The sequence below is a fragment of the Thamnophis sirtalis genome, unplaced genomic scaffold, assembly GCF_051295495.1.
Source record: "Thamnophis sirtalis isolate CommonGarterSnake01/CBP01778 unplaced genomic scaffold, rThaSir2_p1.2 scaffold_7, whole genome shotgun sequence".
Classification (NCBI taxonomy): domain Eukaryota; kingdom Metazoa; phylum Chordata; class Lepidosauria; order Squamata; family Natricidae; genus Thamnophis; species Thamnophis sirtalis.
The window spans coordinates 49,978,741-50,006,730 of NW_028261387.1; the positions used below are offsets into that span (position 1 = coordinate 49,978,741).

General features: G+C 38.9%; 1 protein-coding gene across 3 annotated transcripts; it reads right to left on the reverse strand.

Moving 5' to 3' along the window:
* Positions 1-4,155: 4,155 nt before the first annotated feature.
* FRS3 (fibroblast growth factor receptor substrate 3) lies at positions 4,156-27,273 on the reverse strand. Of its 3 annotated transcripts, none has more exons than XM_087719968.1 (8): positions 26,164-27,273; positions 24,019-24,112; positions 21,277-21,408; positions 20,288-20,382; positions 19,209-19,395; positions 15,769-15,924; positions 13,966-14,108; positions 4,156-11,287 (listed from the first exon to the last, which is right to left on the reverse strand). In XM_087719968.1, exons 4-8 carry the CDS (start codon positions 20,351-20,353, stop codon positions 10,349-10,351), a joined length of 1,491 nt encoding a protein of 496 aa, XP_087576094.1. In that variant the 5' UTR covers positions 20,354-20,382; positions 21,277-21,408; positions 24,019-24,112; positions 26,164-27,273; the 3' UTR covers positions 4,156-10,348. The 3 variants fall into 3 exon arrangements, with proteins under 3 accessions (XP_087576094.1, XP_087576092.1, XP_087576093.1); XM_087719966.1 differs by having other exon boundaries at positions 23,998-24,112; XM_087719967.1 differs by lacking the exon at positions 26,164-27,273 and having other exon boundaries at positions 23,998-24,514.
* Between the last annotated feature and the right edge of the window lie 717 nt (positions 27,274-27,990).

The following is a 27,990-nucleotide window of genomic DNA, read 5'->3' on the forward strand; positions in this document are numbered from 1 at the left end:
ATCAACCACAGATTCTGAGTTCTAGTTTTTCTAGCAGTATCTTTATTGAACTGAGCTTCCACTTCAGTACTGTATGTACAGTATTCATCCTGGTGACATATCCCACAAGAATTCTTCTTTTGAAATGGGAGGAGGAGCCAATGTTCTTCTTCCTCCTTCATTAAAATTGTTGGCAAAATTGTTTTTGATGAGGTTTTTTTCAGGAACTTTTAACTGTCTTGAGCTCCTTGTTTACCCTAGCTTCACCTGCTGTAAAATCTCATTTGCCTCTGCTCAGATTTTTAATTTATTAAATTGTGTCATTTTTTTTCTCCAAAACAAAATTCAGTTACATTCAGAATAAATTGCAGTATGTTACCTTCCTTGAATGCTCTTACTATCACCATTTTCTCACCCACATTTCCTTCTTTGATTTCTTTCTCTTTTTCCCCTATCTATCCAGAAGCTGTCAGCAATATTGTCAAATCCATTCAGTTGGTTTTCCAACTTTGTGGAGATGTTTTAACACACAGTGCAATTTCATCTTCCTCTCTGTTGCTTCTCTTGAAAGAATTACCTTTCTTACCAAATGCAGTTGTATGGAGTTCTAAGTCAATTCTTTTCATTTCCCTCTTGGAGCCTAACATTTATTTTATGGTCATTTCTAAGCTGTGCTAGTTTGCCATTATCTAACATTGCAACAGCCAAATAACCTAGTAATTCTTTTCTGACACTTTTAAGCATTCTCATCCAATCCCCTCCATACATGCCCATTTACATCTTGCATATTTCTGGATTTATCTTATATACTGCAGAATAAATATTTTCTTTAGCGGTTTAGAAATATTTTTTACAGAATATATATTTTACTTTAATACTAGTATATGCAGTTTTTCTTTTACAGCTCATATATTTGTCTGGACCTGCCTCGTTGTTGCTGTTATTATTTTCTTTTCCTGCCTTCTCTTCTGTATTTTATCCTTCCTTTCCCCCGCTCATTAAAAAACAAACAAAAATGTTTTGTTTGCAGCAGCCATGTTGCCATATAACTTACATTATCTTACTATGACAGCTTGGGTTCAAGTGAAAAACAGCTTATATAACCAGCAGACATGCCTGCTCTTAGATTCTCCCCTTTCTACCCCAACAAGACTTTGTGTCATTAAGAAGTACATGGTAATAGTATTTTCTCCCCATTAATTCACTTCAATGCTGATACAGTTGAGCTTTTGTAGTTACCTTCAAGCTTCTATGTATTTATTTACACCCCAGTCTTGAGACTCCAGGTGGCTATTAGTATTCAAGGAACTGTTACTAAATTAAATACAGAATTAAGCTAGAAAGTCTAATTTCTGGGATTTGGGGATATGGGACTTAAATAACTCCTTACTTGGCCCTTGTCTCTTTAGAAGTGTCTGGTTGCAAAGAGAGCTTTAAAAAATCTTATATAGGCAAACACCTATAAATGAGAGCTGGAGACCAGTTGAGAGACTAGATGAGAAACTTCAGCAACATGAATTAATTTGACAAGCCAGAAGTTCTCCATTCCTGTTTCAGAACCAATTTAAATCAAGAAGCAGGAGGGCCGGCTTAGGAAACAAGGAACTCAGTACTAATGCACTGAGCTCCATTAGCCAGTCAAAGAACTCATTTGGAACTAACAAGAGCTCAGCTATTCAAATCTTAATCAACATTACTAATGAAGCTTACACAATTAAAAATATATTAAGGTGGCACAAGGTGGTTCCACAGGGCTCGTGTTGTATAATCAACATTGTCTGATTAGAGGCACTGTGTAAACTAATGAAGTTTACACAGTTAAGGAGTATTTCATTGTGGTTCCACACAACTCAGTTTTCTCCCAGGTTGATTGTCTACATGAAGCTGCTGGCGAAATCATCTGTAAGCCTGTATTTACATCTGTATCATCAATACCAACAAAAAGTAATTGTCTGAAGAGTGCAAAGTTCTTGTTCTACCAAGCTTTTGATTATTACTGCTACTTAGGCTGCCTGGTTAGTTTAGGCTCGATGATTGTTCATTTATTATGTTTGGTGACAGTCAGCCACATGTTTAGGCTTAATTTTATCCACCAATCAAGTCCTAATCAAGGACCTGGGACAGGAAAAGATTGTTGGATGGTTTAAGAGGAATCATTGCAGAATGTAAGCTTTCAAGTGAAGTGCTTTTGGGAATTGACTAACGGTGATTTTATGAATGCTGATGGTGTTTGAACAGTGCTTCAGATGTTTTAGGATTGCACCCAAGGTATCTGTTACTAATCTTTGCTTTCTTTTGCCAGTGATTCTACTTCTATTTGGAGGTCTTTCTATTCTGCTGTCTCCAGAAACTGCAACGTTCACCATCAAGACTTCTGTCTTTCTTACCAGGCAGGTGCTTGCAGGTTTAACCAGAGATAGGCTGCTACAGGTTCACCCAGGTTCAGAACAAGTAGCTAATGTTATTGCCGGCTTGAAGAACCTCCAAACCCCGCCCCTGACTGGCCCTGCCCACCACACTCTGCCCATCATCCCACCACACTTCACCCAGGAGTCTCCACATTTTGGGTGTGAGGTAAGTGCAGGGCCACGCGGAGGCTTGGGGAGAGGGGAAACCGGGCCTCCCAGAAGGCCTCCGGAACCCGGGGACGTTTTCGCCCTCCCAGAGGCTCTAGAAAAGCCTCCAGAGCCTGAAAAAGACGAAAATGGCCTCACTGTAGTGCAGGAGGCCAAATAGACCCCGCCCACCATGGCCTCGCCCACCCAGCAACTGAGCAGAGAACGTATTGCTGAAATTTTTGAAGCCCATCCCTGTGTTTAATTCTAAAGTCTCAGAACCTTAGTTTCTTCATTATTTATTATTCTTGCACTTATTTACAACCTCAGGTTTTTGTAAAGTGGTTGATCAATGTATGCATGTATAAACACAATATTGTTTTCATAAAGTCTGGAATCCATTTAGAGGGACCAGAACAGACAAGTGTACTTCAAACTTCAGAGACATTCTGCCAAATTCCTTTCCTTTTTTCCCTTGATCAAAATAAAATAGAATACCTTTATAGCATGATTTTTGATAGTCACTTCCATGCATCAGATAAGTACGCCTAGAGTGTTATCATTAAATAACAGGATAATTGATACTCACACCTTATCTGATGGGTTTCTAAAAATTGCAAATTGTTGTAACTGAAGTTAAAAAGCCCAAACCTTAGAATAATAGTTTGCCAGAATAAAAAGACTGATTTTTGGTCTTTATAAACTTTTAGCCATTGTCTCTTTCATTGCAATGAACCCATTCTCTCTAGGACAGTAATGGCTAACCATTTTCTCATGTGCCAGAATCACGCACAAGCCTACACCCACAATGCAATGTGACTGCCCCCCTACGCATATGTGCATGATCCCCCCCACGCTCCCCCGGCCTTCCTGAGCATGCATGCAACCCCCCATGCTCCTCCCATACATGTGCATGACCCCCACTCCCTCGTTCATGCATGACCCCCCCTCATGCTCCATTTTGGGTCTCGCAGGCCTCCCTTAGGCCTCCTGAAACCAAAAAAGGGCTATGGGGGGGACCACATCCCCCTCATGCTCCGACCCCCACACGTGATGTGACCCTCCCCACATTCATGCACATCTCCCACATGCGCAGAAGAGACCCAAAAATCAGCTGGCTGGTGGGAGGCATGCAGTGGAGCTAAGCTGGGCAACAGCTCGCATGCCCGCAGAGAGGGCTCCATGTGCCACCTGTGCATGCATGCCATTGGTTCACCATTACGGCTCTAGGACTATTATTAACTATTTCTTAGTATGGAAAAAATCTCCCATGAGAAGTTTCTATTTCTTTTTATATTATTGGGGGGGGACCCTGGCCACTATTTTATAAATAGTGAATAAAGCACCAATTTTATGGCCGGGAAAATGATCTATGATTTTATCTTGGCATCTCCCAAGTACCTTTATTAATTTCTCATAATTACCATCAAAATCATGGTAGCTACACATTATGAGAGCTGACACACAAGACATCTGGAGGATCTTACATTGGAGATTAATATATGTATTATACAGAAAATCCAGGATTGCCAAGTAAACAAAATTGTCAGAGATCAAAGTATCTTGGTAATTATAAAGTTTTTGTTTACAAGTCACCAAATAAGCCACACTTTCCAAAAGATAAGCATCAGAATTAATTTATTTGAGATACATTCGTTGTGCACATTAACATAAGATATTAGTGCTCCTCAGTCACATGGCACTGCTAATGCTCTTCACTTTGAAGGCTACACAGGATAAGATACAAATAGGAATTAACAGAGATACACAGCAGAAACCACTGAATAAAAATCACAAAGCAACTTCTATGGCCAGAACAACTGAGCATCCCCCCATAACCTTGTTTTTCTGCCAGGACAGAAACAATCAGCAAAATCATCAGTACAAATAACAATGAAGAAAACTGCACAATGTAAGACATTGAGATCTACCTAGCTATAGCCAGGCTTTTCAAAATGAATTACGGGGGGGGGGGGGAATCTACCCACTGAAAGTTGTTGTCTCACAATCCCACGCTCCAATTTGGTTACTTTTTAGTATTAATTCAAGAACAGGACCGTTTGCAACATTTCAAGTATTTCATAAATCTGTGGACTTAAAGTTCCAGGAAAATAAAACTATCATCATAAGCTGGTTACATATTACTATATAGAGTTGTCTCTTCCCTACCTCCCCTTAATGGGAAAATGGAGGCACATTCACATTCTTCTATCACTAGGCAAAGAGGCAACAGTTCCCTGCTTCTATAAAATCCAAAATGCTTGAAAAGATGAACTCTCATGGAAGAACTTAAAACTATAAAAGCTTTTAAAGAAATATTAAAACATAAATAAAGCCTATTATCTTATGTATAACAAGATTCCCCAGAGACCAATCAGAAGATATGGATAACCATTATGAGCCGCTAAGGAATTGGGGAATTGGGTTAGAGGTAATGCCCTTTCACACTAAACACAACTAATATGGGATTCCATTTGACGTGCAAAGTAAATTCAGTACAGTACTGTTTCTTGGCATGTATGATACTCAAACCTTAATCTTCATAATGCCCTTGAGAGATGAGTAGGTATTCCATTGTCATTATTCCATTCAGTGAGTTTACAGTGCCTGCCCTAAACTTTAAAAGCTGCTGGATGGACTGTTGCTGTAAATAGACACATACTCATTGACAATGTATTTAAAAGGGGCTATGATGATAGATAATGATCTATTTTACTTTAAGTATCCAAGAGAATTAAATACCTCATTTTGACACTGAAGCCTAAAGAAAATTAGGCTACCACAGTCCCTTGACTGCAAACTATAATGTGCTGATCCTAAAAGATGACTAATATGGAAATGTTACAGATGCAATAAAACATGGCTCTACTTTAAATTCACATATTATTTTTTTCTCTAGAAAGGTTCAATATGTAGCTACACCTGGTAGCTACTGCAACAACAGCACAGCTAAGCTTAGAAATGTGCTAGGTTTTTGACTGTGATGGTTGTTAATGGCTTGGAATTTTCATGAGGGGAAAAAGGGCAATATCCAAATTAGTTTGGAAGTAGTGGTTGTTTTGAATAGCAATTTATTATGGAACTTGCTGAATTATTATTTCCAATTGCACCAGATTCTTTCCAATTGCACAATTAAAAGCAGATAAATAACTTTATGAATTGCTGAGCATATTATAGTCAGAGATAGGAAAGCATCATGTTTATCAACTCTCCAACTCTGTGAGGCTTGTAACTATTGCCAGAGAAGTCATTTTTACTTTTGCCTGCTTGCGCAGTGTAAAATATAATGCTACACATATAGCAGGTGAGAATAAGAGCAAACTTCTATTGAGAATATCAGAAATTGTTTTTGTGCACATCACCCCCAGGAATTCAGTGTCCTGAAATTCACTGCCAGCATTTTGGCAATTACACCAATGGGAGAGTGCAAAAAAAAAAAATGTTGCCAGACAATGCACTTACTCCCTCACTCAAACTTCACAGAGTTTCTGTTGACATACAAAAATAAGATCAGCTACAAGGACAGCAGCTACAAAACTGCCTCTTTATGTATTTTAAGACTGATAAAAAGGCACTGTAGTGCCATAGTTCCTTAACCCAATCAGGAAGAATGGAAAACTCAGGAACCAGATGACCCAAGAATTCCCATTAAAGGAAAATTTCCCACCTCTCAGCTCTATCACTTCAGTTTCAGCATCTGCAGCACTTCCTCCTGCCCTGCTGCTGAGCTCAGAATTAATCAGCTCTGTTTCCCCCAGTAATGTCAAGGTGCGATCATGTGGATGCAGAGCTGATGAAGGAACAGCGCAAGCACCCCTGTAAAGGAGACTCTGGATTGCTGAACAATTATTTATCTATTTATTTACCACTATTAGAATGCTGCCTTGTTCTCACAACTCTAGGCAGCTTACAACAAACACAATAAAACACTTATAAAATACTCAAAAAAACCCAAGCCATTAAAACAAATAAATACTATTAACAAAAGTATTAATAAAAAAAAATATTACTACCATTAGACAGATTTGAACAAATGCCACAAAGAGCTAGCTGCCTGTTAGGTCTCTACCCAAACACCATTAGAAACCAAAACAATCCATCAGGTGCTTGCAGTGGACCAATTCAATCAGCCTGTTCCCCTGAAAGTTGATGGGGGCTATCAGTCTGACTCTATGAGAGGCTAATTAGTACACCAACTGCATTTCTGCTTTTTATCTGCCTATTAAGAATCTCTACCAGTTGGAACTTTTCTATCCTTCACAAAGGCTTGGCAAAAGCACCATTCTTGACACATTAGAAAATGCTCCTTAAAGGTATCTGAAAGATAACAGTAATAAATAGTAATAAAATAAGGTACAGTGCATTGAACATATTTAGCGATTAAATGAGGAATGGATGTAAACTGCAAAAAGACATTAGCAGGCAACCAGCTTCATATGTTTCATTGCATCTCATTCAATGGAAAGATCCACATAACACAATAAGTTACTGTTTAAATATGGCTTAGTAACTAAGCCAAAACTGGTTCAATTCATAGAGTACACTAAGCCATAAACCTGATTTAAAAACGAAAATGGCTATATCCAAACACTAAACCAAAGTCAAACAGTGAAACCATACAGTGGCTCAATTAGATAAAACACTTATTTTTGGCACTGATTTAATTGTACCATGGTAAACACATTTCTTAGCACTTAAAACTAAAGCATACTTCTAGGGCATCAGGGTACAAAAGTGTAATTTTAGCTGACTCTGAGACAATAGCAACCGGAAAGTATTCTAAGTCCTTTGTTTTCATTAAATATCTCTCAGAGTAAACATATTTGAATGAGAGCTCCCTATTTTATCCCACGTCCTCCTTTCTAATCAACATTTTTAAATTAACTACCCTTTAAGTTCCATTACACCTTAAAGGAAGACCATTTTTCCCATCTTAACTGAATATTTAAGATAGATCAATAGACAACCTAGCTTTGTGATCACTACTGAGTGGTGACATAAAGCTGTTGGGAGTCCTCTGGACTCCAGCTTTCTCATCACCAGTTATATAGAAGCCTTCATTTGATGTTCTAGAATGAACTACATGTGGATTTGTGAAATAAAACTGATGACAAGGCAAATGATGACACTGAATTCTGCATACTGAAACTCCCCATAATAGCTCAAGAGCAAGTCTGGTGTAGTGGTTAAGGTACTGGGCTAGAAAATAGAAATCTAGTCTTCCCTTAGGCATGAATGCCAGCTGGGTGGTTTGGGGCCAGTTACTCCCTCTCAGTCCAATCCACCTCACAGATGCGTTGTGAGGAAAATTAGAGGACCTTGAGTTATATATAAAAATCGAAGAATAAAAATCTGATGTTGATGATGATGTATTTGGACTAAGTTGATCTAAAGTACAAATAGGGGACAGAGAAATTCTTCTATTAATTCTAACAGATTTTGATTAGACACTGGAACACCACAAAGATCAATGGTCATAAAAGACCACCTAATTTTAATGTCTACTAATAAATTACAACTATTATGCACAACAATTAAAAAGGAAGTGCTGAATGAGCAAAATGAATTTATAGTAACTGGTTAAAATCAGAAATAGCCCAATTTATACAGCAAGAATACAAAATCACTCATCAAATCAATGCCTTCATGATGATCCTAACTATATGACAACGGGCCACAGTGAGGAAATCTTGATGTCTACCCAAATCGGTCTATCTTCCCCTTACAGCTATGAATTTTAGAACATGGTCATAAGACTGCAATGAAAGAAATAGAGGAAAAAATGCTGAAATTTGACATTTTTATACCTGCTTGTGATACTGAAACCATATAGAATAGCAGCCACTTTCAAAACTTCCCAGGTCACATCCTGTATATACAGTTATCATATAAAAGTTAGTCCTAAATCTAAATGCATTAATTGACAAACTCCTCTGTGACATGAAATATATGTAACAGAAGTAAGATTAATTCTCTATGAAACCATTTCTTTTCTTGTTCCTTTAATGTATTTTCTCTCTCTTTTAGTTATGAGTCTACAGTAGAACTGCAGAGGAATAGTAGAACAGAAACTGAAAGATACAGGACACACTGGAGCATAATATTCATCATTTAAGTCGCTATCATCTATGTTAATAGGAAATACCTCATATTTCAGATGAGAAATTCTTACTCCTGCTTAAATGTGGGATATTCTACATGCAAAGCATGTGTTTCATGACTATATGGTGAGCAATAATTAACAATAATAAACATGATTTCAAGCAGTTTTTAAACCTTCTTCTGCAATATGTTTTTTGGGTAAGGTTTTAATGGTGTGGATCCATATGTAAAAGTTAGAATTAATATTTATCCAAATTATGAATACTTTAGATCGGTTTTGTTGAGCTTATCACTTGAAAAACTCCTTGAGATGGAATTACAAGAGAAATTCAAAACAAAACATGTAAACACTCTATTTTCAAAAAATAAATAAGTAACAAAATGCATTTTGAAAAACTGTATTAGATAAGGACAGTTCTTAATAGATTGGGAAAGGAAAACAAAGAAATGGTAACTTTCTACTAAACTCTAATCCCCAATTCTATAATGCTTGTTTTGCATACAGTGAATTTTAAAAATGGCTTCAGTGGAACAGATTTGCAGAATAAACTGACTGAACAAATCACAGTTATTCCTGGAAGGGCCATCTCTGAGAAGACCAAAAGCTGCACAAAATAAATTATGGCCACCAGATGTATACTCCCTATTGTAGGTTTATTACTAACCCTAAAATAAATGTGAAAGTCCCAAATAAGCAAAACTTTGCTTGTCCTTAAGGTTGTTCAAAATGTTCCAGTTCCACCCTCCACACACACACACAAATCAATTATTTGCAAATAATGGCCCGGATTTCACTGACATATTAAAGTATATCTGGGACAATATTAGAGTGTTGAATTTGAGGCAATAAAGTAAAATGGAGGAAGGAAAGCTTTTATGTGATTCTAGCAAACTATTGTAGTACCATAACATCAGAATATTAACTTCTTAGAGATTATCCCAAATTGTTAGGCAAACAGCAACAGTTAAAAACATTCACCAAAGATTTGTTAGGGAAATTTATAGTTCCACAGTTTTTCCTACTCTGAGGGTGAAGAGAGGCATATTATGAGATACACCACCAGTCAGAAATTGGAGCTGGGAAGGTCAGCTTTGGCAGCATGTTGAGTCACTCCTGGAACCACATGGATTTAGAACCATTCTTGCATGGATTACTTTCTCTGACGGTCTGATTCTCCTCCTCTGTTTTGCCTTTTGGTGGCTAGCCTTGTATTTGTTTTAAAAACTGATACAATCCCCCCCCCCGAGCTTTTCTGATTCTCATGGAGAAAAGAATTAATTGCAAAGCAATTCAGTGTTACATTTACTGGGCACTTTAACTTGAATAAATAAATAAACAGACAAACAAATACCAGCATCTCTGAAAAAATAAGTTAATGCAAAATTTGAAAATAAATATATTTTGTGTATGTTCAAAAATTAAACTGAGTTTCCTTAGCCTTCACACTCCAACTGTACCACTACCCACCCTGCCATCAACCCCGTCAAGTAATCAAGCACATGACAGGGCTTCAGAAAGTACATGGTAGAGGAATAGGAGGCTCGGAAGAGGCACAAATAGGCTACGTTTCCTAAATTAGCTTGATGGAACTATTCCAGTGACTCACACAGAGTAACAAGGGGGCACAATGGGGAAATGGCAGTTATGAAACATGATTTGTTGAAGAGCAGATACAAAAGCCACAATGAGGTGCTTGGGTTGAATGTTCTTCTTACAGAGGCAGGTCAGTGCTGTTATGTCGTGTTTTCCTGGAAGTCCCATCATCCTTAGGCAGTGCCCTCTGTAAGCTGGACATGGCTGCTGTCTTTTTATGGTCAATGACCGCATAGGAATTGGTCCTGTGGGCTGGATGGGCAACCGCACATGGGATATGGGGGACTGGTATGCTTTGGCGCCCTTTACAAGGATCATCTTGCAGTTCTACCTGGATATAATTGAGCTGCCTGGGCTGCTCCAAATAGGGCCGGCAGAAGTCGAAATTGAAAACGCTCGGGGTACAACTGCGGCGCCGTTGCAAGCAACCTCCCCTACGCATGCCTCCATGTAGGGCAACCCTTTCTGAGTTCATGTAATTTCGTAAATGGTCATCTTCTTCAATTTCTGGATAACCAGTGGAGGAAGGTGTCATTGCATCACCAGAGTCCTCTTCATCCTGGCCCTGTCTTAGGGGCTGGCACTCCCACACAGGAGGCAATGATGGTAGGTTCTCATAGTGCAGTAGGGTGGCCCGGCGATGGGAGCAACTGGCAGGATTCAGGTCCTCACGAGGAATTTTCAAGCGCCCGCTACCCTGATGAAGAAAGGTTCCACGAGAAGGCAGCAGACCGTTGAGGTTTTCATAAACACACTTGGGGGCGAGGCACTCATCTTTGTAATCATTGTTGTTGTTGTGAGGGGTGCAGAAATGCCTTGAGCACTCCCAGTAGGGTCGACAGTAGCCATCACATTTCATCCTGTGCCTATAACCCAGGTTCGGGCCCAAAACAAACTTCACTTCTCCTGGCTGAAGGTAAACCTGGGGATTCCGGTCCTCCAAGGAGCAGCTATGGTTGGAATGAGCAATCGCAGGATGAACTTCAGGTAAGGAGTGCATACAATGGTGACCCCTTATATCATCTTCACCACTGGCTGTGTTTACATAGGTGTGGGACTGCCCAAAAACAAAAGTATATTAGCAGTTGCTGAGAATAAATGTTTTCTAGAAATCCAGCATTATTTATTCTGAATCACTGGATTGATAAGTATCTGTACAGCATTTAAAAATGCATAAATAGGATGTTCTTTAACAGCAACAATATTAAAAAGAAATATAGTCCCATCTTCACCTTGGATTCTGTTATAATCCTAAACATGTTCCCTGACAGAAAATCCTTTTCATTACCTTATGATGATACCTTATCATTATCAGATCACACCTGTCCTATCACACAATATTGTTACTTAGTCAAATCTTGTACAAGTTGCCCTTGACTTAAAACCATTTGTTTAGTGACCATTCAAAGTTACAAAGGCACTGAAGAAAGTGACTTATGACATTATTCACACTTACAGTTGTATGTGAACCATAGTATGTGAACCCCTTGGGATTACGTAGAGTTTTGCATGAATTGGTCATAAAATGTGCTCTGAACTTCATCTAAGTCACAACAATAGAAAAACACAGTCTGCTGAAAATAATACTACACAAACATTAGATGTTGCCATGGTTTAATTGAACATACCATGTAAACATTCACAGTGCAGGGAGGAAAAAGTACGTGAGCCCGCAGCCTAATGACTTCTCCAAGAGCTAATTGGAGCCAGGAGTGAGCCAACCTTGACTCCAATCAGTGTGATGATATTGGATGTGTTGCTGACAGCTGTCCTGCCCTTTAAAAATACACACCTGTTTTGGGTTTACTGGTTTCAAGAAGCACTGTCTGATGTGAACCATGCCTCACAGAAGAGAGCTCTCAGAAGACCTACGATCAAAATTGTTGACTTGCATGAAGCTGGAAAGGGTTACAAAAGTATCTCTAAAAGCCTTGATGTTCATGTGTCCACGCTAAGACAGACTGTTTACAAATGGAAAAAGTTTAGCACTGTTGCTACTCTCCCTAGGCGTGGTCATCCTGTAAAAATGACTGCAAGAACACAGCGCAGAATGCTTCATGAGGTAAAGAAGAATCCTAGAGTGTCAGCTAAAGACCTACAGAAATATCTGGCACATACTAACATTTTTGTTGACACATCTACAATAAGGAAAACATTAAATAAAAATGGAGTACATGGGAGGACACCACGGAGGAAGCTATTGCTGTCCCAAAAAAAATATTGCAGTACATTTGAAGTTTGCAAAAGAGCACCTGGATGTTCCACAGCACTACTGGCAAAATATACTGTGTACAGATGAAACCAAAATTGAGTTGTTTGGGAAAAACACACAACACTATGTGTGGAGAAAAAAAGGCACAGCACACCAACATCAAAACTTCATCTCCACTGTAAAACATGGTGGAGGGAGCATCATGGTTTGGGGCTGCTTTGCTGCCTCAGGGCCTGGACGGATTGTTGTCATTGATGGAACAATGAATTCCAGGGTTTATCAAGACATTTTTCAGGAAAATGTACGACCATCTGTCCACCAACTGAAGCTCCGCAGAGGATGGGTGATGCAACAGGACAATGACTCAAAGCATACAAGTAATTCAACAAAAAAATGGCTTCAACAGCACAGAATACGCCTTCTGGAGTGGCCCAGTCAGAGTCCTGACCTCAATCCGATTGAAATGCTGTGGCATGACCTTAAGAGAACGATTCACACCAGACATTCCAAGAATATTGCTACACTGAAACAATTTTGTGAAGAGGAGTGGTCCAAAATTACTCCAGATCGTTGTGCAGGTCTGATCTGCAACTATAGGAAATGTTTGGTTGAGGTTATTGCTGCCACGGAGGGTCAACCAGTTATTAAGTCCAATGGTTCACATACTTTTTCCTCCCTGCACTGTGAATGTTTACATGTTATGTTCAATTAAACCAGGGCAACATCTAATGTTTGTGTAGTATTATGTTCAGCAGACTGTGTTTTTCTATTGTTGTGACTTAGATGAAGTTCAGAGCACATTTTATGACCAATTCATGCAAAACTCCACGTAATTCCAAGGGGTTCCCATACTTTTTCTTGCAACTGTTACAACCATTGCTGCATATGGTCACATGATCAAAATTCAGATGCTTGGCAACTGGGATGTATTTATGATGGCTGCAGTGCCCCAGGGTCATGTGATCACTTTTGCGATCTTCTGACAAGCAAAGACAACCCAGATTCACTTAACAGCTATCTTCCTAATTTAACAATTGCACTGATTCACTTAAAAGCCACGCCAAGAAAGGTTGTAAAATGGGGCAAAATTCACTTAATAACTGCCTCACTTAGCAGTGGAAGTTTGGGGCTCAATTGTCGCCTTAGGACAAGGACTACCTGTATGCAGTGGCGGGGGGGGGGGAGACAATCACCCCAATTCTTGTTTAATCAAGAAAACAATGTAGAGTGTAATGAAAAACCCATTCTAGCCTTTTTTATTTGAGGGTAGATGGAGGTAAAATGATCAATACCCTGTGCAATGAGAAGGTATTATTATTGTTGTGACTTCTCATAACTGGGAATGAATATATCTTCTCAATAAGTGTTTTTTTCTGAAAATCAAAGTTAGAAACTTAGTGCTACATAAGTAAAAAAATAACAGATGCCTATTTTCCTATAACAGTATTCACTGGCATAGTTATAATTAATTGAGACAGTTAGTATTAATTGCTGCAGTGTTCTAGTTTATATGCAATACTTACTTGCCCATCAGGGATAATAAGAGCATGTGTACCATCCTCCCCAATGGAAGAATGCCTTAGACTACTCATGGGTGCATGGCAAGCTGCAGGGCAAGATGAAGGCTCCATAGGGAAGTTGTGGAACCCATTAGGAAAGCCTGGGACTATATATTAAAAAAAAATGAAGAAATGGGAGCACAATTAGCTTTACACAAAACTGTATACACATTTACCAAAGATACCTTTGGTAAATAAACAAATTCAAATTCAAATTCAATATCTAAAATAGTTTGCTAATAGGCTAATGGACCCAAATTGTATGATGAAGTTCTCTACTGTAATGAGGCAAAACAATTATAAAAACTGGGCTAAAGGCCCTATGTCAAATCTAAGTACAAAATAAATCAAAGGTCAAGATAACCAAATCAAACAGTAATCTTCCTACTTCTCATGCATACTTTTTAACAGTAGTTTTGGTAATATTTTACTGGAAACTGAACATATCTGATCATTGTGTTTGGTTGCCTTAGAAATAAAGCAACAAGCTCACATAAAACTTAAAACTTTGCAATAAGCAAAAGACATGAATGAAGAGTAGAGCTGATTTTATGAGACCAGATCATTAAATAATTAACAATATCTACCTGGAGATGAAACAAGTTGATGTAACTGTTGCAAATGTTTTGAGCCTTCAAGTAGCCCCAGTTCAGAGAAAAATCATATGTAAACAAGGCATGACTCTCTTGCATAAATTATAAATGCCCAATACTATAAACATATTACATCTGCATTATAAAAGTGGATTGACATTATGGCTTCAACTGTGAGTTGGCAATGGAAAGAATGACCAACTCAACACTGACTCAAAACAGGGCCAAAAATCTATAATATTTTAAATAAAATAGGGTATAAATGTTTGGTACATACTTAAAGAATGGTTTTGCCTCATACAAATATTCAAATTCCTATCAAAACAAAACATTCTAACCAAGAAGAAATGTCTGTGGAGATTCTCAGTCATCCAGGTCATAATTATATCAAAGGTGTGTTTTTCTTCAAAAGGCAACTGGACTGTTTTTTCCTTGAGGAAGATGTTTCACTTCTCATCCAAGAAGCTTCATAAGGTCTGATGGCAGGGGGATGGAAGGTTCCACAACCAATTGCACCCTGATTCAGGTGGTCCTGAGGGCACACATAAACTCCCAAGTGGCTTCAACAGCTCTCAGAGAGTGCTAACGAACAGATGACTGCAAAGAAATACAATCCTTCCATCCCCCACCATCCTATCAGAACCTATCCTTCCATCCCCACACCATCAGAACTTATGAAACTTCTTGGATGAAAAGCAAAAGATTTTTCCTCTTCTTCCACAAGGAAAAAAGAGTCCAGTTGTCTTTTGAAGAAAAAAGAACCTTTGAGACACCAAGAAGAAATGGTCTAGAGCAGGAATGTCAAACTCAATTTCATTGAGGGCCACATCAGGGCTGCGGTTGACCTCAGGGGGCCAGGTGGGCGTGGGCGACTCAGTGGGTGTGGCTGACTAGATGTGGCCAGCTTGATGCCACTCCCCAAGCTGCTGGCATGTTTCCTCTTTGCACTGGGAAGACTGGGCTGAAGCCATGCTGCCCCAATGTTTCCTCTTTGCATTGGGTAGACCAGGCCAAAGAGACGCAGGTCAGCCCCTTACATTTTCCAGGACGGCTCTGTGGGCCGGATCTGACATCGTGGGCTGGATATGGCCCCACAGGCCTTGAGTTTGACACCCCTGGTCTAGAGTAAAGCTTAACATTCCCCTATCTCTTCCGGTTTGTAAGATGGTCTCACTATCGGGTGTCTGGGGAGTCCGGGATAGTTCCAGTTCAGCTGCATTCCTTGTAATGACAACAGGTTCCTCCACCACACTGATACTATTACACTGCATCAGATCCTGCAGCAAATTAAATATCTCTTCAGCTCTTGAGCACTTGAATGCAAAAATTCCTAGGTGAAGAAGAGAAAGTCTATTTTAATGCTAGCATGTTCACACTATCTAAAACAAGAAATGAATATTAGATAAACATAAAGTGGTGTTAACAAAATGCCCATTACTCCAGCTATACACCTCTATTCTAAACATTAGCAGGTTACTAAATACAATGAAAGCAACATGATCGCATGGACATTTGGACAAATCTAAAGGATAGGATTAAGATGAAACATGTGATTAGCGCACACTGAAAGTAAAGGTCTGGTCCTGAGATTACACCTTAATTTAGAAGCCTCTTGGAAACATATTGACTACTTACCAACTTAATTTATATCTTTGGACATGAGGCCATGTCTTCAAAATTATAAATATTACTGTACCAATAAAATACTAACTGTATAATTAGTTACACTAATAAAATTAATAAGGGAAGCAACAAAAATAAATCAAAGGTGACATTTTCATGATACCTTATAGAAAGAAATTGAGAATTTTAGAGAAGAGCTTCAGGACTATTGAAATTTCAAGCCCACCATTTGTAAGAAGCTGGGGAGAAAAAACCATGATCTCTGAAACACCCTGAGCTCCAACTATTTAGGACTTCAAAATCAAAACAGAGATATCTGGTTATTGAACAAGTCTCTTAGTCAGGCAGCTATCCTCAGCCACTGGGTTATACATAAAATGGAATTATGGTTTCATTTGTGCAACATTCTGGCCAAGAATAAAAGTGTTCTATAATTTGAATGCATTTCAACATACCCAGGTGGTATAAATATACATAGTCAGAACATAATTTAGAACTGCTGACCATGAAATAGTACATTTACATTACTGCTTATTGTTGTTGTGTTTTGAAATAATTATAAAGATTAAGAATTGAAATTGAATTTCTTCTACAGTTCCATTTCTACTGTTATTCACTTGCACTTTCCATATTCCAGTGAAAGCACAAAATTACTATTATTGTTACAAGTATTACTTGGTGTCAACTCTGCTGCCCATAAAAATTTTGAGGAAAACATTATCTGTACCTTTTTTGGGCAAAGTAACCCTGCAACAGCATGAGCCTGCACAAGGAATCTAAGAAGCTGTTTCTATTTAAATTTGCCAGCTCAATGTTGAGGTTAGACCCTTTTTTGCAAATCATTAGTGATTAACAGGATTGTACTGGTACATGTCTGGGAAGCTCAATAACTAGCTTTTGTATTAAACTGCAACATCTGCCCACCACCCCTAAATACTTTTATCAATTGACTCTCTATTCTGAACTAACAAATCAGATACCGGCATGCACAGACATGAACCAAAAATCCATAGCAACAAGGACAAGAACATGGCAACAACAGCTGCAATTCTGAATAAAAATATTCTAACACACACACACACACACACACACACACACACACGTCAACAGATCCTACACATTTTCTGTCCTATCTTCCTGATATTAAGAATGATCATTCAAGTGAAATAAGCTTTAAAATCCAACCATGAGAGAAAAGAATGTGAAAGGAATCAAAGAACATTCATATAATACAAGGGAAATAATGAATCTTACAACCATTGAATATCAAATCTGCTTTTGGCTCAAAGCCTTTTGGATTTTTTTTTCTATTTCATCTGTAACATAAAGATCACACTGCTGGCACAAATGCCAGTGGTGAACAAACAATGGGTTATAAATAGGCAGCCAGCTAGGTACTATTCCTACCAAAGTCAAAATATCACATTATGGGTAGTCCTCAACTTATGACCATCTGTTCAACAACTATGTTACAGTGGCACTGAAAAAATGGTATATATGCCTGATCCCTGAAATTATGGCTGTGGCAGCATTCCTGCGGTCACACAATCAAAATCGGTCACTTGATAGCCTGCCCACTTTTACAATCGCAGGGACTCTTCAACTCCTTCCCCTGCCTACTTCCCCATCTTTGCCCTTTGGGCCCCTGAGCTCCATAGCTCTGCAAGGCAGCTGCTGGCCACACAAGGCTTCCTTTCTGAGGTCACATGTGGCAGTTTCCTCAGACCTGGGGGAGGAAGTCCTCATGTGGCCAGCAGCTGCCTTGCAAAGGGTCAGGCAAACCTCATTGGAATAGGGAGCAAGATACAGGTGGTCAGTTGGGAATGGTGAAGTACAGGGCACTAAGGGCCTCAGAATGCAGGGGGGCAAGAGTGGCTGGGGCTGGTTTAGGCTGGGGCTTCTTGCAGCCATAGAAATATGGTGTGCAAAGTAACCCCTGAGCAGCATCACAACAAGCACACCCCCCCCCAATCGTGCAATTTTAGGATGTCTTGCTGCTTTACAAGGCAGAGTGCAGAGGGCCAAAAGGGCAGAATTGGGGGGAATAGGCAGTTAGGGGGAGTTGAATGGAAGGCATTCTCTTACCTTGGATGAGGTTGGGGCTGGGGGAAGCCAACCTGGGAATGGCTTGGATTGGGATAGGCCCTTGGCTAACAAGTGGAGGTTATTAATAATGACAATAGGGAATATTAGGACTGCCATTGGAAAGAAATGGGGCCACACATTGGAGCTGCATCAATTAGAGCTTGAGCTTTACAACTGCATCTCTAGAGAAATAAATTCTGGTCCTAACTGCCATCTTAACTTGAGGATTATCTACACATGTGAAATGATGCATAGGATAGATAAATGCAAAAATGGCATTATGATGCTATAAGAGAAAATTGATGCCACATCGTTCCACAAGATGCAGAGGTGCCTGGATTTAATAACAAAATAAGCAAGAAAATATAAAATGACCTTGCTATATCAGCTCAGAAGTCTAGCTAGTGATTTAATCCCAACCCTGCTAGATTTAGATTGGAATTTTAATCTGGATTAGATATACTTCTGTTTTTAAAAATGTTACTATTCATAATATAATCTAACTATTCTTAATGTAACAAAGATTTAAATGATCTCAGAGTTATTCCCAACCTTGCACATCTCACCACAGACTAAACAATATGGATCTAAATGACTATCGGAGAGTATTGGCCAGAATATTCCTTCAATGCTGTTAATGTGAGAGGCGCTAGAAACCTGAATACAAGATATTTAGACTTTCCATTAATATACCTCATGAAGCAGAAAGCTGGACTAAATAAAGCTTTTAAAAAAATGTTCTCTCACTAATATTTATATGAAAACAAAAATGTGAATTTCCTTAAAGTGTCATATTAGAAGATTGTGTCTATTTCTGAAGCAGATTTATAACATCCTATGAGGAGAGAAACTAGATGCTATCCCAAGTTAACAGCTCTCCTGCTACTTGGGGAGAAATGTACGTACCCTGTCCAGTCAGGCAGCGACGTCCACTTTCAAAAGAGAAAAGGTTGGAATCATAGCCATAGCGGCGCAAGCAAAGGTACGGCCACCGAACTGCGTCGCGCTTATGAGTGTGCAAAACAAGCTCCCTCTGTGTCAATTCCATAATCCCTGAGCCCAGCTCATTGCCCTCATCATCAACATTTGTCACCTGTAGAAACCAAAGCCAATTGTCAGGAGCTACTAGTATAAACACTAAACAGTGTATAAATAGACAGTGGAGTTACAAACTAGTAGTGTGGCTTATTCAGGAAGTTACATCAGCCCAACTACGTCTCCTTGAGGCAGTCATTTTTTCTTAATTCAGTGGTGAAATGCTTTCAAGCAATGTTTTTCTGCCTTGGCAATTTTAAGATGTGTGGACTTGAGTTCCCAGAATTCCCTAGTCAATGGACTCAGAGTGGAAGTCCACACATCTTAAAGTGCCAAGATTGGGAAACATTGCATAAGAGAAGTACTTCCTTACCAGAAAAATATTTCAGGCGGGTACACCTAGAGTCAATGCTAGTCTCAGATCTCAGCTATTCAGGAAATTGATCCCTCTGGTGACATAAGGAGTGTTTTCTTAGTCTTAGCATATAGTAATACTAAGAATGCATTTATTAATCATTGTGCTTCTACTTTGGGAATGCTATCTAAGATTCGCTGAATAATAGTACCAATCACCAAATAATTGACCCAAGTTAAATGATTCACCTCGAAAGACTTTCCAAATTCAGATTTGTGCAATGCCTTTATCATCCATACATATAAGGTCAGAAAATTGTCAATATTTCGAATCTCTAGGCTGAATGATAAGCAAAGGAGGACAAAATTTATTTATTTTATTGAAATATACAGAGAAGATAAACTTTCTCAGCTAAAGGAAGTAATATTTAACCGAAGAAAGTAGCAAGAAGACTGGGGGGGGGGGGGGGGAATCCATAAAAAGATGTTTCTCATTCTGACTTCAGTTTTGAGATTAAAATTTTGTTTGGGTTAATTCACAGTTATCAATACTAGTAGAAAAACAAATTATAAAAGACAAAAAACGTATCACTTACCTTAAACTTGGTAGGGTGGTTATCTGGAACCCTGTCTCGGCATGGGCTACTGCAGCACGTTCCCATGGTGTCAAAACAACGGGCAGACCTTGGAACTTAAGGGAAACCAGAATACTGAAGACCAAAATGGTAACCACATCTTTCTAACAAAATATTTTCAATGTTTCAGAAACTCAGTGGCAGATGGAGAAAAAAGTCAAAGGTATACACCATACATTTGTGCAGGGCTTCAGATTTAATAGGAAATAGGTGCATGGACGTGGTGGCTCAGTGGCTAAGACACTAGGCTTGTCGATTAGAAGATAGGCAGTTCAGCAGTTCAAATCCCTAGTGCCATGCAATAGCGTGAGCTCCCGTTTACTTATCCCAGCTTCTGCCAACCTAGCTGTTCGAAAGCACGTAAAAATGCAAGTAGAAAAATAGGAACCACCTTTGGTGGGAAGGTAACAGCGTTCCATGCACCTTCAGCATTTAGTCATATCGGCCACATGTCCACGGAGATATCTTTGGACAGCGCTGGCTTTGAAATGGAGATGAGCACACACACACCAGAGTCGGGAACAACTAGCAGATATCTGCGAGGGGAACTTTTATCTTTACCTTTTAGATGCATGATGGCAATCATGTATTATCTGTAAGCAACTTTTTAAACTAGTATTTGTGCTGCGTGCAAGTGTGTCCTCTGTGCCTGTACTCTTCTGTACAGAGTGTTAATTGATGCTACAAGTATGTAACAAGTGACTTGATTTCTTTAATTATAATCCCAGACCAGTCAACAAGTGTAATTATTTTTAAGTTATATTAGATCATGTTCAGGCAGCACTGTGGAAACATGGTAAGACCAATGTCTTCAAATCCACACTATCAAAAACCCACAATATGGGACAATTATTATCTGTTGTATTAGAATTAGAAACCAAAAAACATTTTTTATCATCCCATAAGGACAGGATTTCAGGCAAACCATCATGCTCCTGCTTAAACCTTACCTATCCATGGCTGTCAGCAGTTTTTTAAGGGGAGGATTCCCACATTCTTCACATAATCCTGTGCTGGGTGTCATGGCAACTAAGATGCCAAGAAGTTATTTATGGTTTCATAGAAACTATGTCAACTTTCACCTATGAAGGAGAGAAAAATAAAAACACTTGAAATGACTAAGCCCCCAAAATCATCAACCTGTATTTGACAGTCTCTTTTTGTACTCATATAGGTCAAGTATCATGAACAAATCATTTTAAACTTCTTTACTCTCTGGCAGAAATATAATAGAAAGTTTGCTGTTCATTTGTCAGAAAGAGAATTAGAAATCTATTTTAAAATGAAAGCTTCAATTCATAAAAGTTTAATTAAAATATTATTTTATAGCCTTCTAGGATAATTTGGTATTCCATTTTACAAAATAAGAAAAATGTATATGTATGTATGTATGTATGTATGTGCTGGTCTTGTTGTATTTGGGTTTTTTCCCGTGTAAGATTGAGATTGTCTTGGCAACGTTTCAGCAAGGTCTCACTCGCCATCTTCAGGCTGGGTTTTGAGATTAAAGTGTGATCGGAGCTGCCGTCTTTCTATAAATCTTGGTGGGAGTGTGTGGAGTGCTGGTTTTGTTTCAGTAAGTGGAATGATTGGTTGTGTGGTTGTATCATGATTGGTAGATTGGTGCTGATTAGTGCTGGCTGTGTGTCTATTGTTGTTTGTGTTGTAACAGCCTGGGTGGTGGGTGGGGCTCGTTTGTTGACTAGGCCTGGTTTCCAGATGTCTGGTAGGCGGGCGGTATCGTCACGTTTATTCATGTTGTGGGGGGTGTTTCTCTATTTTGATAGCTTCCATAATTATTCTCTTGTTGAAGTGTTCTGTTTTGGAGATTAACCTGGTTCCTGCAAAATTAATTTCATGTCCTGTAGCTTTAAGGTGCTGGAAAAGGGAGGAAGTTTTTTCTTTTTTTCTTACTGCGTTCTTGTGTCCTGCGATGTGTGCATTTATTCTCCTGTTAGTTTGTCCTATGTATGTTGCAGGGCAGATTTTGCATGGTATTTTGTAGACTCCTTGGTTTTCTAGCTGGATTTTGTCTTTGGGGTTTCTTAAGATGTTGGCTATTTTTTGGTCAGTGTCGAAGGCTGTCTTGATATTGTGTTTGTGGAGAATTTTGCTGATTTTATCTGTGTTGCCTTTGATGTAAGGGAGGAGGGCGATACCATTGTTCTGTTCTGTGTTTTGGTTTTTGGGGGGGAGTCTCCCTTTGGATTAGGTTGGTAATTGTTTTTCTTTGGAATCCGTTGGAGATTAATACATTTGTGAGAGTATGTAATTCAGTTTTCAGGTGGTCTTTGTCGGCTAGGCGTTTGGTTCTGGAGATGAGGGTCTTGGCTACAGAGTTCATCTGTGCAGGGTGGTGATGGGATTGTGCATTTACAGATCAACTCTGTACATAAAATTAATTTTGAAGGAACCAGGTTAATCTCCAAAACAGAACACTTCAACAAGAAAATAATTATGGAAGCTATTGAAATAGAGAAACACCCCCCACAACATGAATAAACGTGACGATACCTTCCGCCTACCAGACATCTGAAAACCAGCCCTAGTCAACAAACGAGCCCCACCCACCACCCAGGCCGTTACAACACGAAACAACAATAGACACACAGCCAGCACCAATCAGCACCAATCTACCAATCATGATACAACCACACAACCAATCATTCCATTTACTGAAACAAAGCCAGCACTCCACACACCCCTACCAAGATTTATACAAAGACGACAGCTTCGATCACACTTTAAGCCCAAAACCCAGCCTGAAGATGGCGAGTGAGACCTCGCTGAAACGTTGCCAAGACAATCTCAATCTTACATGGGAAATGACCCGAATACAACAAGACCAGCATTCCTACACCCATGAAAATCTACGAAGTCTATAGTAGAAAATCTAATATATATATATATATATATATATATATATATATATATATATATATATATATATATATATATATATATATATATATATATATATATATATATATATCATCAACAAAGAAACAATGTTACTAATTTTTATATCCCTACACTGGATTATAAAGGTTCCTTAACCTAAAAAATGTAAGTTTTCTATTTTGAGAACTTTGCGTACTCCTCTGTTACTTTAGTGAGAAAACAAACTAATGACAAGCATCCTTGAAAGGCATCTTGCTTATTAGTACTATATACGTTGGTGTCCAAAACCTAGATCCAGATGTTTAAGACATGCACTCATTGTACATGAATTTAAATGTGAAGGCTTAAACAGGCATATCTGAAATTGTTTGTCTTGTAACACATCCAAGGAATCAGTGTGGTGCAGAAAATGATTGCTCAAGACAGGAATTTTGACATCTGCTAAAAAGGATATTGATTATATTTGAGTGATAGAAAATGTCCACTTTCCAGATTGTTGTAGGATTTGGTAATAAACTAATGAACAATGGAGTTGTACTGAGCTTGTAAAAAAACTAAATGAGAGGATTAATAAAGACTATCTTTAAGAGATAACAATAGTTCTTTAGCTATTTATCAACTTTCATTGTTTTAAAACATTCTGAATTCCAGATATTCCTAGAGTAAACTCTCTCTCTCCCTGGCAGTGAATGAAAAATCCTACTTCTCCTGCACAAAGATTAATTTTAACCATTTTAATTAATCAAAGAGTTATTAGAAATCTAACATACTTCAGTTCTCAGGAAGTTCACCTGTCTTCCATGTTGTATTTGGCTGTTTTGCTGGCTGTTTCCAACTTGGCTGTTCATCACACTTTGTTTCTGCAGGCCTGGAGTGCCAAACATTCTGTAATTAATCAAAAAACACTAATTTACAGAAAAAAAACTTGCAGCCTAATGTAGTTTACAGGTATAACCTATACAAAACAAACTTTGTTCATTGTTAATACTTAATGAAAAAGAATCATACATACAAAGGTTATTTCAATGCATTAGCAATTTTTCTGAACAGGAATAGCTCATTCATTTCATTATGCTGCTGCAAAATAACCATAAAAAATAACCAAGAGCTATTCAAATGATTTTTTATTTAAGTTTTTAAGGTATTTTTGCACAAAATGTGTACTACTACTAAATTTTCTAAAGTGGTTCTGCTGACTGTTTCTTCTCACAAAAAACAGTACAGAAAGCTGCAACTATAGCAATAACTATTAACCTAGGCAACAGGAAGTCTCTCCATCATGATACAATTCCCTGATATACAATTAAAGAATAGCTTGCCCCAAAGCTGAAAGCCCATTCTAAACTAAATTAAAATAAAATAAATGCAATTTATTATTTCTGTAAGGAGCATCAAGACTCAACCAATTGTAAAATAAATTATGACTGTTCCCAACAATAATGTTTATCATTATTTTGAGAAATTTTCTTGCTTGAAGCAATGAATATTACTATAACAAATGAACAGGCAAAAAACCAATCAGGACTAATGAAATCCATATTACAATTTCAATATATACTATGCATTCCATGGATTTTAATCTGCTTTATATGAGCAATAATGCTTAGTGAAGGTATGAATTAAGGGGGAAAGCTGAATAATAACATAAGCAAACAGGCCTCAAGCTAAAGATTACAAAACATTTATCCAACACTGATGAATTTTTGTTCTGAGGAAGCACCACAAATATTGATTGTTTTTGCCTTCAAATACTTCAACCCAATAAAATAAGAATTACTGCAAACCACTGCAGACTGCAAACTACTGTTTGCAAATCAGAAACATTCATTTCAGAACAATTTCTTCTTTTCCTTACATGCATTTAATTATGGTGATATATCAAATAAAAAAGCAAAAGCACAAGTTCTCTTAACTACCATTTATGCAGAAATTTCAAACTATGATATTTCTGGAACTAAGACAATACAGATGCCAGTGCAAAATCATAGCTGATACAGGAAAAGGAAGAAGTCATTTAAAATATAAAGATGAAAACATGCAGTATTTATGTTAGTTATTATTTACAAACTTTTGTTCTCAGAGAACTAGCATGTTATCTTTCAATTTAGGAAACCTTACTGTTGCTTACTAATATTTGATAAACATTGAGTTGTTCTTCATTTGCATCTAACTGTAGCATAAACATATTCCAGAAACCTTTTTTCTGGCATTGCCTTTATCTGATTTCTACACTTGAAGCAACCTTGAGTTGTCCTTAGTTGTACTGTTGTTAAAATAGTTTCCTCTTTATCCGAACATACTGTAGGTTTTGTTGAAGATACAATTGGTACTCTCAGGTAATCCCTTGGGGGGCAGTAGATTAGACTGACTCCACTGGCTCATTGAGACTAGTACAAATATAGTCCTAGGCTATACTGTCCTCCATTCCACTTCGGACAGGAGAGTCAGGTACTTTCAAATCAGACTCTTCTCTTATACCTGACAGATCTTTGAGCTGACAGTAGTGGTGACTGTCAGTAAAACAGGAGAAAAAGAGCAACTTTCTTCATGCTTTGTCTGTTACTGTCTGATCAGCTTTTGAGCACAAGTTCAGTGCTCTTCTGGAATAGCACTAAGCAAATGCCTAAAGTGGGTCCATTTACCAACTGACATCAGCTGATAGCCAGACTCCCTTTAAGCCCTTTCCACAAAACACCTGTGCAAAACCACAGCAAGTTCTGCCAGATGGCTAAATCTGCCCCAAGCTCACATTAAGCACAGCAGCATTTGTTGCTATCATGGCTGTAACATGATAAGAATGGCCACAGAGGAAAGCCATTTTTATTGTGCTATAGTTTTCTGCCAGCTCATGAACTCCTGAGTAGCCCTTTAATCTAGGCATCAGAAAGACTCTTCTGAAACATGCTAGCCAACATCAGCATCTTCCTATTACATACCTAAAGCTGAAGCAATTTCAATTAGGACATCTTCATTTTTCTATCTGGCAGCAAATAATTTAACATATTGTTGCTCTAGCATAATTTCCATTCACTGTGATTAAAACCAAGATGTTAGGGACTATATCATGCTCAAAATGGTTGAAAAATATTAGGTTCAGGAAAGATGCTCAGTTCTAAACAATTCCTATTCTTTCTACATCTCTATTGCCGGCCAGCAAAATCTTACACCTAAGGGAAAGATACAAACACTACATAAAACATGAGCAAATCTACCAATTTTCTATAAATGGCAAATAAAGAAAATGCAAAATATTCCAATTAATGTCTTTTTGGACCAAATAAAGCTCCCTCACACAAAAAGGACTACACTGCAGTTCTGATTCTTAAGGCATCTACTACTACTAGGAAGACAGAAGCCTACAGAGAATTAAAGCTAATCATAAACCATACAAATTATGTTCACTTACTGGCACATGAACAAAATTAGATTTGCCAATTATGTGTGTGACAGCACTGTCATCTAGTAGTAACGGCTATCTAATGAAGCCAATATCCGAATAAACAATTTTAGTCTTTAGTGCCACCAAAATCCCTTGCTTTTTACCGCAAATACATTCAAACGGCTACTTCTCCAAAACTATTGCCAGAAAAGGAAAAATCACGACTAAAGAGCTATGGCTCTCCCATCCACCACCACCCCGGAGGGACTGCAGATTAAAATACAAGAGAATAATTTTTCAAGATATACAATAGGAAGGGGACGAAACTGTTGGAATCGGATGGGTAACAAGAGAATAACAACGGCAATAAATACAAGGGTGCAAAGGAACTGGGAGAAAACCGCCGTCCTTGGCCGGGGAAAAGGGTGGGAGCGGGTTGCGCTTGCAAGCGCCGGCGCCACGGGAAGACCGCCAGGAGGAGTAGGAAGAGGCCGGAGGACGGCGAAAGCACCGTCGGGATAAGAGATAAGCTGGCCGCCGTGACTTGGGAAGGCAGCGCCGGTTTGGGCAGGGGAAAACCTGAGAGGTCAATACTTGCGGCACCGTCCAGGCGCGGCGGGGGATAGAAATGACGGAAGGCGCTGCCGCCGCGTCCCTTTGCCCAAGTCCAGCCCGGGTCGGAGACCGCCGGGAGCAGCAAGGAGCACACGAGGCAGCCTAGAGCGTCGCTCACCGTCAGGAGGACTCGGCTTTCGACGGGCGAGGAGCGTAAGTGGCGGCGGACCACAACCACAGACTTTGTGATTGGTAGATAGTCCAACCCGTGGTCGAGCGAGGGGGCTTTCAGTGGCTTTTCCCCCTACCTCATTATAAGCGGCCGAAGGGGCTGCTGTTTCCTTCCACAGGGAGGGGTGTAATTTTAGATTTTAACGGAGTTCTGATTGGGCAGCAGCGGATCCGCCAGCCTCCCCTCGCCTCCAGTAGATGGGAACGAAGAGGGGAAATCATGCCTTTGAAAGGATTTGGAAAACGTCGAGCAGTTAAAAACATCGCCACGCCAAGACCAGTTCAGTCCACGGTCACCCCACGGTTACAAAATGAAGCGTGGACCACAATTTGCTAACCGCTTCCATCAGGGTGGATAACCTTTTCCGGGTTGGAGTTTGACTTGTGCCCCACCTGCGGGTCGCAGAGAAGCTACCCTGCAGCTGCAGATAGGACGTATGGTTGAATAGGATAGAACAACAGAGTTGGAAGGGACCTTGGAGGTCTTCTAGTCCAACCCCCTGCCTACGCAGGAAACCCTACACCACTTCAGACAAATAATTATCCAACCTCTTCTTAAAAACTTAGTGTTGGAAGTTGGTTGGTTATTCGTCAAACG

What these genes read in the sequence shown, in the direction of transcription:
- FRS3 (XM_087719968.1), bottom strand. Translation starts at nt 20,353, where the DNA reads ATGGGAACGTGCTGCAGTAGCCCATGCCGAGACAGGGTTCCAGATAAC. An exon ending in TCGCTGCCTGACTGGACAGG is followed by an intron (nt 15,925 to 19,208) that starts GTACGTACATTT and finishes TTCTTCACCTAG; the next exon opens with GAATTTTTGCATTCAAGTGC. An exon ending in TTATTATCCCTGATGGGCAA is followed by an intron (nt 11,288 to 13,965) that starts GTAAGTATTGCA and finishes GTTTTTGGGCAG; the next exon opens with TCCCACACCTATGTAAACAC.